Raw genomic sequence first — 19,580 nt, 5'->3', positions numbered from 1 at the left:
CTTCTTCATGCTCATGTCTGTATTTCACTGGCTTTCTTGTTTTTATTGTTACTTGTATTGCTCAGCTGAGTTTCCTCATAACAAAGGTTTTATTTGTTAATAAATAAAAGAGATACTGTAGTTTGGTTGGATAATTCCAGTGATACTGTGGACCAGCCTTACAGTTCTCAGTGTTCTTTCTTAAGTATTTGTACTATACATAAGCGGTTTGTTTAAAATAAAAATCAACCTGAATGCTTCTGTAGATAAACTTCTAGGAATGGGGTTTATAACCCCCACCCCTGAGAAGTATATCTTTTTCATAGTCGGTATATCTGATAGGCCATGTGAAGGTCTAGTAGTTAGGTTTGTTAATCATTGCTCACATTTGACCTTGTGAAGTATGTAGAGCCCAGTAGGCAGTGAATTAGGCAAGCTGTTTAGTACTGTATCTCATTTCTTTCTGTTTCAGGTGTAGTTGTTTCAACTCTAGACATCACTATGATTGATAAAGCTGTTGCCTGTTTGTTTTAATGATGGGTGTTGGTGGAAATGGAACTTAATAGACATACAGCTGTTACTTTTGTCTTCCTCTCTCTATCTATTCTGCTCTTTTATCAAACCGTTTGATGTGCTTGGTATACCACAAATGGGTAACAGATTTATTGTGTTTGCTAAAGGACTACAGTGAAAAGAAATGCATCATTAGCCCCCTTTCAGTTTCAAGGGGCTAATGTTCTGCTAATCACCTTTCACCATAGAGCCCAGCTAGAGGGAAAGTGGAGAAATAGTTGATTGCATTAGCATAAGAAGCTGTCCTATCAATACTACCAGAAAATCCATGATGTAGCTCAATTGGAAATTGGTCTGGCTCATTTATAGATCCAGTTCATTTGTCCTGTATGAAATTAAATGAAATCCCTTAGGAGGCAAACAGGAGTGTATAGTTAAATGGGAAGTAATCATTTGGTTCTTGGGCTGCTTACATGGCAAAGAACAATGAGAGCACTTCAACTTCGGTAATTCAGCTTAGTGATTAATAGTATTGATTTAAGCTAAGTGCAAAGTTCGTCATAGTGGGTGTTCACCCTTCTTACTACAGCGTTTATCATATTATAATATGATAGAAAACAGTGGCCATCGGTACATAGAATTGGGCTGTAAGCTTTATGTTCTGAAATCCATTCAAGGCGTATTTAAGAACATAAGTCCCCAGACCAAAGGCCTATCTAGTCCAGCATCCTGTTCTCACAGTGGCCAATCACTGGCTACCAGTGGCCAACCAGTATGGGAAATCCACAAGCAGGACATGAATGCAACAGCCCCGTCCCCACTTGTATTCTCCAACAAGTAGCATTCAGAGGCATACTGCCTCCAATACTGGAAGTGGTATACAACTGGCAGGGCTAGTAGCCATTGATAGCTTGCTCCTCCATTAATTTGTCTTGTACCCCTACAGTTTGTGGTAGTGGGTTCCATAATTTAATGATTTTTATTTATTTATTTATTTTGCTGTGAAGTACATCCTCTCATCCGAGAGAACTTGAGGGAATTTATGTGATCTTCCTCAGAGTTTTTATTTACAAGACTGCTGTAAAAACAAAACACAGAATTATTCATGATTGTGGTGTTATCTCCTAAGAGACGTGGGCTGCTATCTCATGAACATCTACCTACAAATAATCTTCACTGGGCCCGCTGTAACTTAATCTGAGTAAAGATGCATAGAATTGTTCACAGTGTCTATACAAAAGACTAAAACCTTAAGCCAGAATGAAGCCAGTCTCCTTGTTTCTTATAACCTACCCCTTCCTCTCACATAACCCCATGGTGGTTAACATTGAAAAAAATACATCATTTAAAGCAGAACGCTACAAAAGGCAACAGAAAATAATAATCAACCTGCAGTGAAGGAATATTTTGCCCAGTGTGGGGTTTGAACCACAACTCTGAGATTAAGAGTCTTATGCTCTACCAACCGTTATACTCCAGGCTCTTGCTGTTACCTTAGTTATTATTTATTTATTTATTAATTCAACAACTTAAATACTGCTTAACACCTTAGTCTGTGCATGGTGTAAAGTCAGGTTAAAAAGACACTACAAAGATAAAACCAGTTAAAACTAACTAGAAAAATAAGAAAACGTACTTAAATGCCCGATGAAATAGGACTTCACTAGGTGAAGTTCAACAGGCAGAGGGTCTACCTGATCTCAGTTGGGAGGCAGTTCCACAGAATTGTGCCCACAATACTGAATGCATGGCTCTTGGTGGATACAAGCTGTGCTTACAAATGAACATAAAGTTTAGGTTATATGAGTTTTTAAAATTAACCCATTCATTAAATTTGCATATGGTTAAAAACAATATTTCAGAAGCAAGAAATATAGTTTTCAAATTATGTGTTCATGTTTTGTGTCAGATCATCCTAGAAGATCCATCCTATGTGGGAGAACAGGGGAGATGCCTCTTAGTGTTTGCCATCTGCAGTTTTTATAAGCCCTGGCATTAAAAAGGTATAAATGTTCTACTGACTGGTTATTAGGGTGCACTCTTCAGTCAATTAAATGTTTGAGGATTGTTTTTTTTCCAAAAAAATAATTACTTAATCTAACAAGTGTTACTAACGACACTTTACTTTCTACTCTTGAATTGTCAGTAGAAGTGTCTCTAACTTTATAGATAGAAATAGTGTTGAAAACAAAATATTACTCTATTTTTAACAACTGAAAATATCCATTTGCTTATTAGATTCTGAGAAACTCTTTACAGATTCTCCCCCACTTTTTTCCTTTGAAAAATCAGCACAATTTACTGAATGGTTAGGAGAAGGAAGTGTTGTGGGTGAGAAAGACAGATGGCATGTTCACAAGAAAAGACACGTCTTCTATGTTGCCTTTTTATGATGCTGTAGGAGCAGAAGGTTGCTTGCTTTAATAATAACGCAAAGCTAGCTATGTTACTAAGGAGAATTATGGCACTGAGGCATATGCAGTAAATGTTAACCTACAGTACAGGTTTGTGGTAGATAGCCTACCCAGAGACAACACCTTTCACTATTTTAAAACCAACCGGTCCTGTAACGTGAGTGTGGCCACACAAGAGAATCCAAGACACTTCTAATGTTGCTCTTTGTGAATTCACCTCTGGTGAAGCTGATAGACTGACAGGAGTGCAGCTAGAGAGACCACTTATGCCTTGCCAAAAAGGAGAACATGTATCACGAAAAAAGCAAATGCAGATTTAGAAGTAATTACTATAATGTAAAGAGAAATACAATACATATGGTATAAGAACACAAGGAGAGCCTGCTGGATCAGGCCAGTAGCCCATTTGGTCCAGCATTCTGTCCTCACAGTGGCCAACCAGATGCCCATGGGAAGCCCAGAAGCAGGACTCAAGCATAAGAACACTCTTCCTCCTGCAGTTTTCAACAACTGGTATTCAGAAACTACTGTGGAGGCAGAAGTAGGAAGACTACTATCTATAGCAGGGGTCAGCAACCTTTTTAAACTGTGGGCCAGTCCACTGTCCCTCAGACCATGTGGTGGGCTGGACTATATTTTGGGGGAAAATATGAACGAATTCCTATGCCCCACAAATACCCAGAGATGCATATTTTATTTTATTTTTAAAAAGGACACATTCTACTCATGTAAAAATATGCTGATTCCCAGACCGTCAGCGAGCCAGATTGAGAAGGCGATTGGGCTGCATCTGGCCCCCGGGCCTAAGGTTGCCTACCTCTGATCTATAGTTACTTTCTCTGATAAAAGATACCTCTGGATTAGTTTGTTGCTTTTGAGATGTGGAATCTTGCATTTAATTCAGCTTTCTGAAATTTATATAACTATGAGGGATTAGCTGGATGACAAGGAGTGGTGACAGGCACCAGCCAGGGAACTCCCAAGGGACACCCCAGAGGAGGAAGACTCAAAGCCAGAAGATTGGTGGTGGGACACTGACAAGAGGTCAGAGGGCAAGGAGTGAAGGGAGTTATTGGATGCTGAAGAGGCAATGGGATTTAGTGAGCAAGGAGAGCCTGTGACAGGGAGTAGTTCAGACTCAGAGGCTGAAGCAGAGAAGGGGTGCCTAGAGGCTGCAGAATACGGTAATCCCAGGAGTCTGTCTCCCAGGTGTTGTAAACCGCAACAAGCTCCCCTCACCCCTTGTATCAAGGCCATACGGGAAGATGCATAGAGTGGAGCAGAGATTAAGGGTACCCCTACAGCAGTTTGAGACTGCTTTGGAAACATCTGGCAGAGGAGGGGCCTTAGAGGGGGTTGAAGGCAGGGACCATCAGTCCTGGCCACTGCTCCATAGGGGCAGTACTTGCTGGGAAGTGTTGCTGAGTTGTATGCTGTTTCTTTTAATAAAGAGTTAACTTCACTGACAAACTCTGATTCTTGCTTTCTGACTTGCTCTTGACTCCAGCCCTGACAGCAGCTCTTCATAAATAAGTTGTAAACTTTAAGCAAGGATACAAATCATGACTCTAACGTGATGAATATGTATCCTTATCATTTACTATTACTCCTACATATTGCTTGGAATTTACACTGTACGGCTGGTGTAAATTATCAGATCACCAAAGGAGAGGATGGCTAAAGGGTTCCAGAGTTCTAGGATGTTTAATTTATAAATATCTAATCCAAGAAACATTTCAGTTCTCTGGGATGAGAACCTGCATGTAACCAATCACAAAAATGTTCTGGGAAAGGGGAAAAAAATGTATATTGGTATATCAGACTGTGTTCTGGTAAATTTTGAAACTCATTGAAAGTTATTCAAAGGCAGACAAGTTTTTCTGAAAGATGGTTTTCCTCTATCATTGATCTTTCCCTGTAATGTGAAATTGCACAGAGTGTTCGTTCTAAGATTTTACTCTTTTTTCATGCATCGGAAGGATGATGCCCAGGAAGCCAGGCCAGTTCCGTATGTGAACTGTCTGCACACCTTATGGCATGTCCCAGAATCTTCTTTAATGCACAGGGTTCTTTGGTAGATGATGTGATCTGGAACAACTTTTTAAAAAAATGATTTGACTTTATTTTATGTGGAAGCATTACGTGGAATCTGGTAGACCATGGAGCGAAATACTGTGAACAGCCAGGAATCTAATGGCTCTGTTAACGGAAAGTTATAAAAGCCGCATAATGCTTCCCTGTTGTATGAGAACACTTTAAAGGTGGAACCCATAAACGCAAAATATTTGAATTGTCCATAGCTCACAGATGTGCTGCCAGTGCTGCAATGAGGAACCACTACTAGAAGAGTCCTCAAGAATCAATTATTTATTTATTTCAAAGAGGAAATCCCTCCTCTTCTGCATTTCCCCTTAAAGTACAGCCTTCTTGGAACAAAAGCTTAGATCTGTTATTCCACAGCAAAAAAAATGTTGCAAGTTCTTTTTCATTTCATCACTGTAGTTCATTTTCTAGTTACTGGTTTTGGAATTGGCTTTAAAAGCAACTTCTGTTCTCCAGGACAGCAGCTACCTTTGATGGTTGCTGAGAAAAGCCATCAGGTTAATTGAAAATATATTTGCAGTGCTGGAATTTTAAAACCAAGACTGACAAGCATATCTTTTGCTCTTCCTTGCAGATATTGCAGTGGTGGAGATGAGTGACGCTTTCCGCCAGCCCTCCCTCTTCTATCACCTGGGAGTCCGAGAGAGTTTCAGCATGGCCAACAATATTATCCTCTACTGTGATACAAATGCAGACTCTCTGCAGTCATTGAAGGTAAGTGATGCTCTTGTAGCCTGAGAAGATTGAAGTGGGAGGGGACCTGAGAATTTCAGATAAATGTCTTATTGCATTGAGCTAAAGTCCTCAATTCTCAGTTTTATTTGTCATCATGATTTCTGGAAAGGAAAACACAATCAGATGCCAAACATACAGGGTCAGTGTGGTGTGGTAGTTAGAGTGCTGGACTAGGACCTGGGAGACCAGGTTTCAAATCCCTATTTGGCCATGAAGCTCACTGGGTGACCTTGGGCCAGTCACTGCCTCTCGGCTTAGCCTACCTCACAGGGTAGTGATTTACAAATAAAAAATACTATGCTAAGGGAACCACAAAATGTCTTTCCACTTACTCTTGCTTGCTGTCAAACAGCTTCAAAGCTCAGTGTGAAAGAAACCTGGAACAGAGGTTTTGGAAATCGCAGTAAACACCCAAAAAGTATTCCACGTCAACGTTCCACTCCACCATGACTAATTTTCCTGTTGCATTAAAGTAATGTTTTAAAATTATTGTATTCCTCCTCCGCCTGTCCGCTCACCTGCCCCGCTCTTTTTGCCCGCATTGATTCCCTGTTGCTCTTTGCCCCTTAAATGTTCAAAGGGCAGTGCGGCAAGAACTGACGGGTGGGACATGTTGAAGAACAAATTCAAAAATGAAATTAAGTAGCCCACAGAGACTCTAGTTCAGACATACCCACAGGGTTGGAAGGAACCAAGTATGTCATTCCTGTGACAGGATATCCTAAAGCATCCAAGACGGATGCCCATCCAGTATATGCTGGTAAATTCAAGGGAGAAAATAGCAGTACTTCCCTAGGCATAACAATTCATTGTTGCACTGTAATTAGAGTTAGGGAGTTTTTCCTAGTATCAACCTCATCGTACTACCCTAGCGAATTAAAACTACAGAACCATGGAGGGTAAGCCTGGGTGTGATGAGAGTGCTTGTACTATCTGAGCCCATGGGGGTCTGATCCTGCACAATGCATTCCACATTAGCCTTACTACAGGTAGTTGACTTAATTTGACAGTGTATGGCATCCAGTTCTTGGAATTGCAGGAAGTAATGACTGAGACACTGCTTTTACTACCCCACAGCTGATTCTCCCATTCCACCCCCTCCCCGCACCCCACAACTGGTCTCACTTCCTGTTTCAGAAACCTGTGGGCAAAAAACAAAACTGAAACAGCAGCTGATGCAACTATATGTAAACATACATACACCTTGTGATATATAGGAGCATCAAACACAGAATTGAATCAGTATGGGATTCTGAGGTGTATCAGGCTGCCGGTAAAGATTTGACTTTCTGAAAAGGACTTAGGGGCTTGGTTGTGTTGGAATTATTACTGTGGTGTTTGTGGGTGGGTGTGAGGAGGGGGATTGTTGGTTGTTATGAGTGGGTTTTCCTTGTTGATTTTTCTGTACAGTCATACCTCGGGTTGAATACGCTTCGAGTTGAGCGTGTTCAAGTTGCGCTCCTTGGCAACCCGGAAGTAACGGAGCGTGTTATTCCGGGTTTCGCCGCATGTGCAGACGCTCAAAATGATGTCACGCGCATGTGCAGAAGCGGCGAAAAGCAACGTGTGTGCGCGCAGACGTGCCGTCGCTAGTCACGTTTACTTCTAGAAGCGAACGGGGCTCCGGAACGGATCCCGTTCGTATCTAGAGGTACCACTGTATTTGAAATATTACTCCTGTATTTTGGTTTGTTAGCTGTCTTGATTTGTCTGGGAAGTAGGTGGGATAGAACTGTTTAAATAAAAGTGAACAAAATCAGTTCTAACCACAACTCTTCCCTTCACAACCATCTACCTTATCTTACTTCAGGCCTACAAATACTAAGCTGATTGGACTTTTGAACAGATGAAGTTATGTAGCTAACCTGTGGTTTCCTCACATCCCTTCTGTTGTGTCATTCAGAAATAGTGTGGAGCATCTGGATGTTTTTAAGTCCTTCCTTGCAGTCAATTCAAAGGCGTGTCCATGGCAACTGACAGCACAGCAAGATATGCATAATGATAACTGATGAATATGAGTTTCCCAATAATAGCAACTAGTATTTAATATATTGGATAAAAATAGTTGTCAAGTAGCTGTGCCGGCGCAAATCTTCAGATTGGACATTGTAATGGATTTATTAACAAATAACCTTGGTTGGCATATTCTTGCAAATTCAACTGCTATCTTGCTAACAGGAATTGGTAACATTTGCCCAGTTTTGTATCTAAGGTTGCCACAATTCTTTACTCCTGCACCTTCAACAACAGTCTGACATGTAGCATTATTAATCAGACCGATCAATCGATCTACTACTTAATGCCAAAAAAGGCTTCTGAATGGTTTATAAAATTACACTACATAACATGGTTAAAATGTACAGCATTTAAAACGTAGAGTAAGACCATTCCATGAAAACAGCACGGCAGTTAAAACAGGAGACTTAGGTCAAGAGAATGCCTTTGTAAGCAGGTGTGCCTTCAAAAAAACAGTGGAATGCCAGTACAGATGGGGCTCTCATATTTCGGATGCTGGTGCTAACATCGAAAAAGCCTGCCTTCAAGTCACCACCAGTCCATAAATCAGAATGGTGAATCTTTTCCTGTCCCTTTTATCTTTATGTTAGGGAAAGTGTCCGTTTTTAATCTCTGTGGTCCAGGCTGCTGTTAAAGGCACAAGAGAAGGTTCAGTAACTGTATCTGTATCTGTTGCATTCAATACAAAGGGGATTTCTCCCTAGGCAATGGAATCCCATAAAATAAATGCAAAACTCCAAGGACAAGCATAATGGCATTCAGGTCCAAAGTTCTGTATTAGTTATCATCTGCAATTTATACAATTGATATCTATATTTTTTTCTTTATAGGAAATTATTTGCCAGAAGAATAATGTAAGTATATTTTTCAAAAATAGTAAATTGTGTTATGAATTGCCCTGTGACTTAGCTGAAGGTTTAAAAGTATGCCAATCAGTTTTCTCTGATACACCTATTCCATATATCTCTGTTACTCAGGTCAAAATGCCTGAATTTCCAGCAGCAAATACTAGAAATCACATTAATTCACCTGTTGCTAGTGCCATGTTTACCATTTCATATTGTCTTTACCAGGTTTTCTACAATTTGTCTCTTTTCCCTTCACACAAGCAAACTTCCTTGATTCTTACCCCCATGCATTCCCTTCTCCCATTCCTACTCTTATTTCTTCCCTTTGGCTTGATTTTAAGCAAGTTCCTTTCCTGTTCCTGCTTTTGGAAACTATGTACAGATAGATAAGCTTCCTGCTTTTACAAATGCCCAGGACTGATAAATTGCATTTAGCCCACAATTCCCATACAACATCCTCATGACACAAGGAAAGCTCTCATGATCAGACTAGAGGCTCATATAATCTAGCATTTGGTTTCTTATGGTTTTCATCCAAACATCAGATGCTTCCAGGAAGCCACAAGCAGGTTGTTGCCATTTGTCCCTCAACTTCTGAGATTCAGAGGTGGACCTATAACTATACAACTGTTGACTGCTCACCTAGCCTAAGGCTTGTCTTGAGTCTTTTTAGGATTCAGCAATTTGTTGTTGGAGCAGAATGTGGAAAGTCAAGTTAATTTGGGGACGGGGCAGAAGAATTGCTGGCAGGCTGCTTTAAAATAGTGCACAAAATCATATATGATTGTGGAGAGTGCTTCTGCTTTCAATGAGAAGAGTGGTGAAAAGGGGGTTATAGCAATGACAATTTTAATCTGTTTTAATATTTTAACGTGTGTATGTTTGTAAGCATGGTTGTTAACTTTTATTGTTTCACCTTTCTGTAAACTACTTTGGGGTTTCTTGTTTTTACAATCAAGTGGTGTATAAATTTTATCAATCAAACAAACAACAACAACAGGGAAACACTTGTTCCTCAGCTTTTCAGAATAACCATTTGTCAGCTGAATATGGTTTTCCTTCATATTTGCCTCAAACTGTTGGAACTTATTAGGAGGAAGGAAGCTGGCCTTGTGGGTTTTCTCCTTTGGTTGGCATCACAATTATCTAAACTGTTCCGTTTGTCAGATGGGACAGTCCTCCTCCTCCTCCCCTTGTGTGATGTTCAGGGGGATCTCTCAACCCCCTCACCTAGCCAGTATTGGGGAGAAAGGGAGGGGAGCCCCGTTGTGTGAAGAGCAGTCCTTCTACAAGACTTTGACTGGCGGGACTCATTGGGTGAGTGCATTCCCAAAACACTTTATAGACAGCTGCAATCATGCAAAGGAGGAACACTAGAGGAGATGGGCAGGATATTTTTGTTTTTATTCTATATATTTTGTGGCTACATCAGGAACAGGAAATGTGTTTCAAAGAGATTATATTTTAGAAACAAGACACAGGAGGCTTCTGGATGTTTCCATTATGCAGACAGGTCTTTCGATATTGAAGTGTTTTGTGCTGTTGACACCTTAATATGCTCTATCTCGCATTAACAGGTTAAACTGGTATCCTCTGGATGCCTGCCATAAATCTCTATAATGCAAAGTAGGGTAACCTGCCATATTCATATGTTGCTGATCTCCAAGTCCCATCACTCCTAGGGATGATGGTAGTTGAGCTGTTTTTATGGAGGAAAATGTCAACATTGAGTAAAGGGGTAAGGGGAAAAGTCGCTCACCCAAAAATCGCTAAGGAAACAATCTGCCTCACAGATTGTTCCACTGATCATGCAAAAATGGAGGCCGGGGTGAGGGGCTGGGGCAGGATGCTCTTATGCCAACGCAAAGTAAAAGGAGCCCACAATCGACCGGAACCTGCCGGGGATCAACCTATCAATCCTGATTGACCTGTTGGACACCCCTCCCCTAGTGGAAAGCTGTCCAAGGGTCACATTTTAGACATCAAGCATGCACCTTTAATAATAATAATAATAATAAATAATAAATTTTATTTATATCCCGCCCTCCCCAGCTGAAGCCGGGCTCAGGGCGGCTAACAACAATCAAAGAATCAAACAGTCAAATAATCACACATTCTAAAAATATTTCATTATAAAAATTAATTAAAATCAAATTGATGGCAACCGATTAAGCAAAATTCTGTGCAGGTTGCCAGAGGAGGGAGTCGGGCTGCGCCCTGACCAAAGGCCTGGTGGAACAACTCTGTCTTGCGGGCCCTGCGGAAAGATGTCAGGTCCCGCAGGGCCCTAGTCTCTTGTGACAGAGCGTTCCACCAGATTGGAGCCGCAGCCGAGAAGGCCCTGGCTCTAGTTGAGGCCAGCCTAACCTCTCTGAGGCCTGGGACCTTGAGGATGTTATTATTTGCAGACCGTAGGTTTCTCTGTGGGGCATACCAGGAGAGGCAGTCCCGTAGGTACGAGGGTCCTAGGCCATATAGGGCTTCAAAGGTTAAAACCAGCACCTTAAACCTGATCCTGTACTCCACCGGGAGCCAGTGCAGCTGGTATAGCACCGGATGAATGTGATCTCGCAGCGAAGACCCCATAAGGAGTCTCGCTGCGGCATTCTGCACCCGCTGGAGTTTCTGGGTCAGTGTCAAGGGCAGCCCCACATAGAGCGAGTTACAATAATCCAGTCTAGAGGTGACCGTCGCATGGATCACAGTGGCTAGGTCAGGGCGAGAGAGATAAGGAGCCAACTGCTTAGCTTGGCAGAGATGAAAAAAACACATACACCCAGAGCGATTTCCTGTGGAAACAAAGTCATGTTTTAATTCTTAGTAATTCCACTCAGGTTTCACCTCCTTGAGAGTTTTTTTAAATAAAAAAAACAAGGTTTATAGTTTAAATTTTTAAAAAGCTCTTCAGCAGCCTTTATCATGACTGTGCAAAAGGCACCGAGGACTCAGCAAACCCAGCAGAAGGCTGCAAATAAGGTCAGCACACAGCTGAACTGCAAGCATTGCAGTTATTTGAAGCCTCAAACTTCGAAATGCAATCACATCCTGAATATTGCATGCATGAAATTGCATAATGTATGGACTGCTGTTTTCATATTTGCAAGAAATGCAAGTCTGCTTAGGACTGTGCCCCTTCTGTTTTGATTTTCATGCAACAGATATTTGTAATTTCACCACATCAAAGCTCTTAACCCTCTTAGCAGCTCCCTGATGAAGAGCTAATGGCTGGAAGGGGATCCAGAGGGCTATATGAAATACAAGTGTGGGTGAGGTTCCTCACCCCTAGCTTATCACACTCAATTGTGAGAATTGCTCCACTAATGAACAATGAGAAAGTTTGTCGACATTTCAATATCCTGCAAATGTGTGTTGGTCTTATCCCTATTAGATAGCAAGTTAGATAGCAAGCTATCTATTTTTCTCCTTGTAAAAGTGGAGTCTCTGCTGTATATTTGTATTAATCACAATATTAGCACATGTTGACTTGATCGCTGAAAATTATGTGAGAAATGGGCTTAATAGTATGCTCTAAATTTTGCCATCTGTTTGAAAGGAAAGCCCTACAGAGAAGTACTTTCAACAATAAGTCTTACGTAATACAGTTATTATGGACGGTCTCTGAAAGAGACACATCAAGGGCTGTAGAAAGGAGAACTGATTCATCACCGACTCATCACCACAATAATATTGGCAATTTCGCTATCACACTAACCAAGCATAAGTACTGGATGACGTAATAATGAATGCTGTGAGATTACCACCTTGTTGGTGGTATAGTGGTGACAGGCTCAATAATGAACGTGTCATAGCTTCTCCAGAGCTGGCAGGATCTTTATAGCCAAGAGGAGTTGTGATTATTGCACAGAGAGGGAATATAGATAATACAACTGCTAGCTTTTTTATTTGGAAATAAGTCCCAATGTGGCTTAAAGAAACAGGACTTTCTTTGCTATAAGTTCTAATTTAGGGTTGTTCGTATTTCAGTAACAGAAACTAGATATCTTCTGAGATTTCCCTGTAACGTTCCCTACAGCAGTATAACACTGATAAGGACACCACTGGAGATATACTAAGAAACTGATCTTACTCTGCTTGAGCTCTCTGACACCAAATGAAGTTTCAACCATAATTTCTAAAATGTGAAAGCTCACAGTGTAGATGGGGGCACAGAGGAGCACATGCAAGCCCCACCCCACGTCCCCCTCAGTTCCTGGCCTTCCCTTTGTTATATGAAGGTATGCAGGGGGCTTCTTTGAGTAGAAGCCCCTATAGGCCTTCCACATACAACATAGAGATGGTTGGGAATTGAGGACATAGGAAGGTTGAGGGCAGTGCTTGCATCAGTACCTGTGCTGCCCCCAATTCACAGATACAGAAGTTTGCCTGAATACTCAAAACACCTGAACATGGCATCCATTGTAAATAACCTACCACGTGGACCTACTTCTTCACTCAGTCATTAGAAGCCCACCTTGCTTGCCATCTGAAGTGTCATGGGTGATACAAGGTAGGGCTGTTTGAGTAGTTGTAAGTTGACTGAGAAATTCCCTCCTGAGGGAGGTACATTGAGCTTCATCATTACTAGGGAGGAGACAACTACTAAAAACATACCGTATTTTTATGTGTATAAGACTCCTTATGTGGGGGAGGAAGGGAAAGGAGATTGTTAGCCGCTTTGAGACTCCTTAGGGTAGTGATAAAGCGGGATATCAAATCCAAACTCTTCTTCTTCTTCCCCCATGTATAAGACACCCCCTGTTTTGGGGGACTCCAAATTAAGAAAACACCCTTCAGCACTACCCATGTATACAACGAGCCCTAAGTTTAAACCAAATTTTTTGGTTAAAAAAGTTAGCCTTATACACAGAAAAATACGGTAACTGTTCCAATGAAATTATTTGCTTATTTCATACAGTTTATATACTGCTTGATTGTAAGAAACAAACAAGCCCCCCGCCTCAAGGCAGTTTTGTTGATCTCTTTGTGATCCTTGTGGTTAGTTTTGCTTTTGCTGTTGGGTTAGCAATGTTTTATTGCTCTGTTGTTGTCCGCGGCCTTGCAGATCCACATGTGTGGAAATGCGAAATAATAGTAAGTTAAATAGTAATCATTCAGTGTACTACTGAGCTTGGAAACAATATCCTTTTTTTTAACTACTTACAAACCCAAACCTGAATTGTTTTAAAGCAAATGTGAGCCATCTGCAACCTTTGGTCTAATGTTATAAGACCCTCAGCTCTCAGCCAACCTGTCTCCCCTCCCAGCTGGACAGAAACACACAGAGAGATAAAATAAAGATGATGGAAAGAAAGAAAGAAAGAGAGAGAGAGAGAGAGAGAGAGAGAGAGAGAGAGAGAGGGCTGTGCACTGCCCTCTTTGGGCTTTGCCCCACTAGCTGCTAGCTTTTGCCCTGACTGCAACTGGCATGTGGTCCTTGACAGATAACCCCCCAAGGGATTGCTGTAATCAACAGAAAAGCTTTGAATATAGGTTGCACTGGGTTATATCCAACTAAGTCATACTCAGATCAGACTTATTGAAATGAATTGACATGTTATTCAAGTCCATTGATTTCAGTGGGTCCAATGGTTTGGCTTTAATAAAGCATTCTCATGCCGTAATTCATACAGAGTATATATTTTTATTTTTCCTGCAGATGTGCACTGGCAACTACATATTCGTACCATATATGATAACTCCCCATAACAAAGTCTACTGTTGTGACAGCAGTTTTATGAAAGGACTAACTGAGCTGATGCAGCCCAGCTTTGAACTTCTGCTCGGGCCAATATGTTTACCTTTGGTTGACCGTTTCATTCAGCTTTTGAAGGTGGCACAGGCCAGCTCAAGGTAAGGATCCTCACCATAATGCAATCTTCTGCCAAATTCACATGCGAAAGCCTTTCAAGAGGGGAAAAAACATCAGTGAGACAAGTACAGCATATGGTAGGAGAGCCTTGGTCTCTACAAGAAAAAGAAGTGCACAACTCTCTTCCAGCTTCCAACATCCCTTACCATGCTGAACTATGTATATGAAACATGGGATGTGACTTCTGTTCACGCATCCCATGATTTGCAAATATTTTGTGTTCTTCTGAATTTAAAGGGATAAAGCATGTTATATAGCTGCATTACAGAAGTGATCAGCTTGCAGTTTCTTGCATTCATTCCATCTGTGTAGGTCTTTATTGCAGGGTTGGGGAATCTTTGCCCCTCCAGAGGTTATTGGACTATAACTCCTATCATTCTTGACATCACATTTGCATTACCTTGGTTCATCTTCCTGGTTCTCTTACTGCCAGTTATTGTCCCCAGTAGCAGTAGAATGAGAGCCTCACGTTCGTACTTTATCATTGTGTTTGCTATAGAATTAGGTAGTCAAGTAGCTGTCCTTGAATATTCAGGCGTAAATTGATAGTTTTCTTTTCCATTCTAGTCAATACTTCAGGGAGTCAATTCTTAATGATATTCGAAAAGCACGTAACTTATACACGGGAGAAGAACTAGCCACAGAACTGGCCAGGATACGACAACGGGTGGATAACATTGAGCTTCTGTCTGCTGACATTGTGATAAACTTGTTGTTGTCTTACAGAGATATTCAGGTAGGCCCCTATTGTTTAATTTGAATGTACTGCTCCTGTTATTCCACCGACATATTTCTTCTCACTACTAACATATTTAATCCATTATAACAAAATCATACTCTGTGGAGTGCTCCTGTTCACTGTTCCTAGAAGTCAGATGTGCCTTCTTCCACATATATTTCATTCGAGTTCCACCTCCCAACCAGTTTTCCACACACCCCTGGTCAGTCAGCTTTCCGTGGCTGAATAAACAAACAAGGCCCTTATTTCAGAGGAGGCTTGCCCCCATTAAGGTTCCCCTCCCAAAAGGTCTTTTTCTCCTACTGTAAGTCTGTATTGATTTATCATTTTGACATTTGCATTCCTGGTAGGGTGGGGGAGATAGATATTTAACAAATAAATAAGGTAAAACCAGTAGGTTTCCTGAGCCTGCTAATACTTCCCTCTAGACTGGAGAACCTTATTCCTCCAGGCCTCTCTTATCTGCCCTTACAACACTTCCCAGGCCACACCCCCTCAGAGGGAGCCAGCGTACAGCTTTCGGGTCATGTAGCCAGCATGACTAAGCCTCTTTTGTCGAACCAGAGCAGTGCACGGAAACGCCATTTACCTTCCTGCCGGAGTGGTACCTATTTATCTACTTGCACTTTGACGTGCTTTTGAACTGCTAGGTTGGCAGGAGCTGGGACCGAGCAACGGGAGCTCATCCCGTCGCGGGGATTCGAACCGCTGACCTTCTGATTGGCAAGTCCTAGGCTCTGTGGTTTAACCCACAGCGCCACCCTCGTCCCTTCAAAATGTGTCCTACAACCTTGGTAATGCCTACCACACAAAAGTAAACTTTGCATTAGTTTGCCCGCCCACTTTTGTCTCTCAGCCCACCTACCATTGGGCGTGTGGCCCTCAGAAGCTTGCACAGAAGGGAATCTGGCCCTTGGGTTCCACACCTCTGCTCCAGAACACGGGTTTTGGCTACATGAGCAGTGAGTGGCACACACACCTGAACATCAGAAATAGAGGGAATTAATATCTGCTGCAGGCACCCATTTCAGGAAATTCTCAAAGCAAATGCTTGACCAGTAAATGGATCTGGGTCAGCTGCTGCTTCCAGTGAAAAGAGCATGGGGACGCATGCAGGGAGCTCTGGACAAATGGCTCACTGGCACTTATGTCTCACTGCAGAGTGAAAGCACTCATGCAGTTGCCAGATTTTAAAACAGAACTTTGTTGCCATGGCAACTTTGTGTACATCTATGCCTAGGCCTGTGGAAAGGGGTGGGTGTATAATGGCTAGGATTCTGAATTCCTTTTTTAAAAAGTCTATTATATTATGCATATTGGAGAACACTGTGTTAAGTTTGGTAGCTGGGTTATAAAGAAATTATGTTAGAAAATTCCATGCCTATGCTGGGACTTTTAGTGCAAGCTGAAGGAGTCCCAGTGCAACATAGGAAGTTCTCTCATACTGACTTAGATCCCCTTTCTTGCTATAGCACTTCACAAAGTGGATGGGGGGCGGGGAGAATCACTTCTGTAGGGTTAACCCTACAGAAGTGCCATCTGATAGTATGCAAGGAACTACTGTCAGATTAAGCTGCAGGAGTCCCAGTGCAACATAGAAAGCTGCTTTATACTGCCTTACTCCATATTGCCCCCATTGACTGGCAGTAGCTCTTCAGGGCTTCAAGCCAGGAATATTCCCAGCCCTATCTGGAGACGCTGGGACCTTCTGTATGTAAAGTGAGTGCTCTGCAACGGAGCTCTGGTCCTTCATGTACTTGTTCACATGCTCCTGTGATGGTGCTTAGAAACCCCTACTTGGAGGAGGGTGAGACAGGAGGGCTCACTTGTATCTCCTTGCATCATTCTAAATGAAAACTATTTTAAAATCCGTCTGTGGAATCCTAACAGCTGATGGTAGTGCTTCTGCTCAAACAGTCTGTGTTCTGCTTCGTGTGCCCAACAAAACTTTATATAGAAATCCACTTCCGGTATGACAGGAGGAGCTGCTGTTTGAGTGAGAGCTCTGGAATGATTATATAGCTATGTGCCCAGGAACTGCATATTATATTTTTTTGGTTTCTTAGGGTGCTTTCACACGAACCCACACTGACATCCTTCATTCACTTTTTATGGGGCATCCAGACAGCATCATTGTCAGCCTGTTGCATTTCAATGTTTTCTGTTAGCATCTAATGTTTTTTGAGACCCGAGTTGCATTTTATTTTGTTTCATTTTTTGCAATAAATCAGCAGCCTGTCTACTTTGGAGATGCAAGGCATTATTGAAGCTTTTCAAAGGCTCTTGTGCCTTTTAACTGAAACATTTCCTCCTTGTAAATTCAGTCTGTTTTTATTACTTCCTGATAAGTACAGGTGGGGGATTGGTGATAACTAGCCTATGTTAATTGCCCTTTGAATAACCTCTCTTAATTATACCTGTGTCAGTTTCTATTCCTATGTGTAGAGAAAGCTTTAATTATTCATTTTACCTCATTTGTTATTTGCTATTAATAGTCCCTTTTCCTATGAAAAAGAAATATGGCTTAATTATGCTTAATTCAGTCACCATCTGCAGCCCATTATTTTTTTCAGTTCAGGGGCACATTTGGAATTCTGGCACCACAGAATACGCATTTCACAAAAGAAAAACTCGTGATGTTCAGAACCAGCCCACAAACACACAAAAAGGCATCAAGATCTATTACTACCCTACCAACCAATATAACACAGACTAAAAGGGAGGCAGCCCTCCCCCAAACCCTCATTTTGGTGGGTGGGCAAGTTGCCTTGGTAGGTATGGATTTTCCCCTTGCATTGGGGACATCAAGCTTAAATTAGTGTTTTTAAAATGAACAGTGCAATTTTATGCATGTCTGCTCAGAAGTAAGTTGGTGGCAGTTGAATGGAAGCAGAAAGAGGATAGTGGAGTAAAAGCTCTTTCATTACATAATGAAGAACATTATGATTATAGTGTCCACTTTAACTTGTGCCTCTTCAGGTGCAACTGTTAAATCGTTTTGTCATGTCAGAAGTACACCAGGAAAGTTTACTCTTATTTCCCTTTCTTGCGATAATGACTTAAATAAATCCTTTCATTCTGTTTCTTGGAAGGATTATGATTCTATTGTGAAGCTGGTAGAGACATTAGAAAAACTTCCAACCTTTGACTTGGCTTTGCATCATCACGTGAAGTTTCATTATGCATTTGCACTGAACAGGTAAGAGCTTTCCTTCCTAATGAAGTTTTGTTGGTTTCATTTCCTTAAATGTTCCTTCTACAAAAGCTTGAAGCTTTTCCAGTGAAACTTCTTGTTCGAGTCATATGTCTCTTTCTGTATATCCCTTGCCTTCTTTACCTCCTCCTCCTCCTCTTCTTCTTCCTTCACACCCTAGGAGTTAGATTTGGCTTTCCATCTGTGTGAAAATCGGTATTTAACTTTATTTTCTGCACATGATTATGAAAGCAGTTTGATCAAACAGAAAACATGAAGAGACGATTGTTGATTGAACAATCTATGAAACATACTCAAAAGCATAAAGTACAAATCGGCACAATTCTGGTCAGACGTGATGTGCAGCATGCACACTGACGCACATGTACACAATGTACTGTAGGCATGTAATTGTAAGCGGGCCTTGTGCCCTTGCAAGAATAGGACTAGAATGGTAGACTAGAATTTTGAGTTGAATTTTGAACCCTCTGAGGAAGAGCCAGTTTGTTCACAGCATGTCTGATGCAAAACATTTGTTGGAATGTCTCTACATTGAAAGCTATTTTTCCTGCACTTTTTGGATTGCATCTACTTTTATAGCTCAAATCAGTGCCTCCCTGTTCTTTTGCCTTTGCATCAGCTATGATTCCCCTTGGAGGGAGAGAATACCTGGCTACTGGTATCCATTTCCTAGTAATCTCCATATTAGACTGAAGTATGTGGGGTTTCCTCTGAAGACATTTCAGAAACTTCAGTTCAAAACAGAGGTGCTCGACTATTAATTGGGAATGGCTGTGGTAAATAGTTGTTTTGAAAAATGAGAACACTTGCTGCTATTCAGTTACCAAGCACAGTCAAAGTTTCTGCTGCTTTTAAAAGCTCAAAACAGCTTAGGACCCAGATACCTCTAAAAGACTATTTTCCCCCACCTGAGCTGACCAAACTTTACAGTCCTCATCAATGACCCTTCCTTGAGTCCTTCCACTCTTCTGAAGCTGAGCTGGTGGTGACTGTTGTGTGCTGTGCCCTCAGTTGTCCCGTGTGGAGGTGGAATGCCTTTCCCATGAGGCTCACTTGGCACTGAATCTGATGTCCTTCTGACACCAGGCAATGATTTACCCAGACCTTCCAGCATGTCGTTGAAGCTGGTTTAAACTCAGGGTTGGTTTTT

At 41.5% G+C, this 19,580-nt stretch overlaps 1 protein-coding gene across 7 annotated transcripts in view; it reads left to right on the top strand.

The window, feature by feature from the left end:
- Positions 1–19,580, top strand: part of MAP3K5 (mitogen-activated protein kinase kinase kinase 5) — a 92,570-nt gene that overhangs the window by 18,863 nt on the left and 54,127 nt on the right. For all 7 annotated transcript variants that reach the window (XR_014562342.1, XR_014562343.1, XR_014562344.1 and 4 more), the window contains exons 2-6: positions 5,584–5,723; positions 8,591–8,614; positions 14,265–14,458; positions 15,045–15,213; positions 18,309–18,415. Coding sequence is in view for 2 of the 7 variants with exons in the window: in XM_083731602.1 (XP_083587728.1) it covers positions 5,584–5,723; positions 8,591–8,614; positions 14,265–14,458; positions 15,045–15,213; positions 18,309–18,415 (634 nt within the window). In the remaining 5 variants the exon portion in view is untranslated. The remainder of the gene's footprint in view (positions 1–5,583; positions 5,724–8,590; positions 8,615–14,264; positions 14,459–15,044; positions 15,214–18,308; positions 18,416–19,580) is intronic.

The sequence above is a fragment of the Podarcis gaigeae genome (assembly GCF_964106915.1).
Source record: "Podarcis gaigeae genome assembly, chromosome: 3".
Classification (NCBI taxonomy): domain Eukaryota; kingdom Metazoa; phylum Chordata; class Lepidosauria; order Squamata; family Lacertidae; genus Podarcis; species Podarcis gaigeae.
This window is presented reverse-complemented; position numbering and strand designations above follow the sequence as displayed.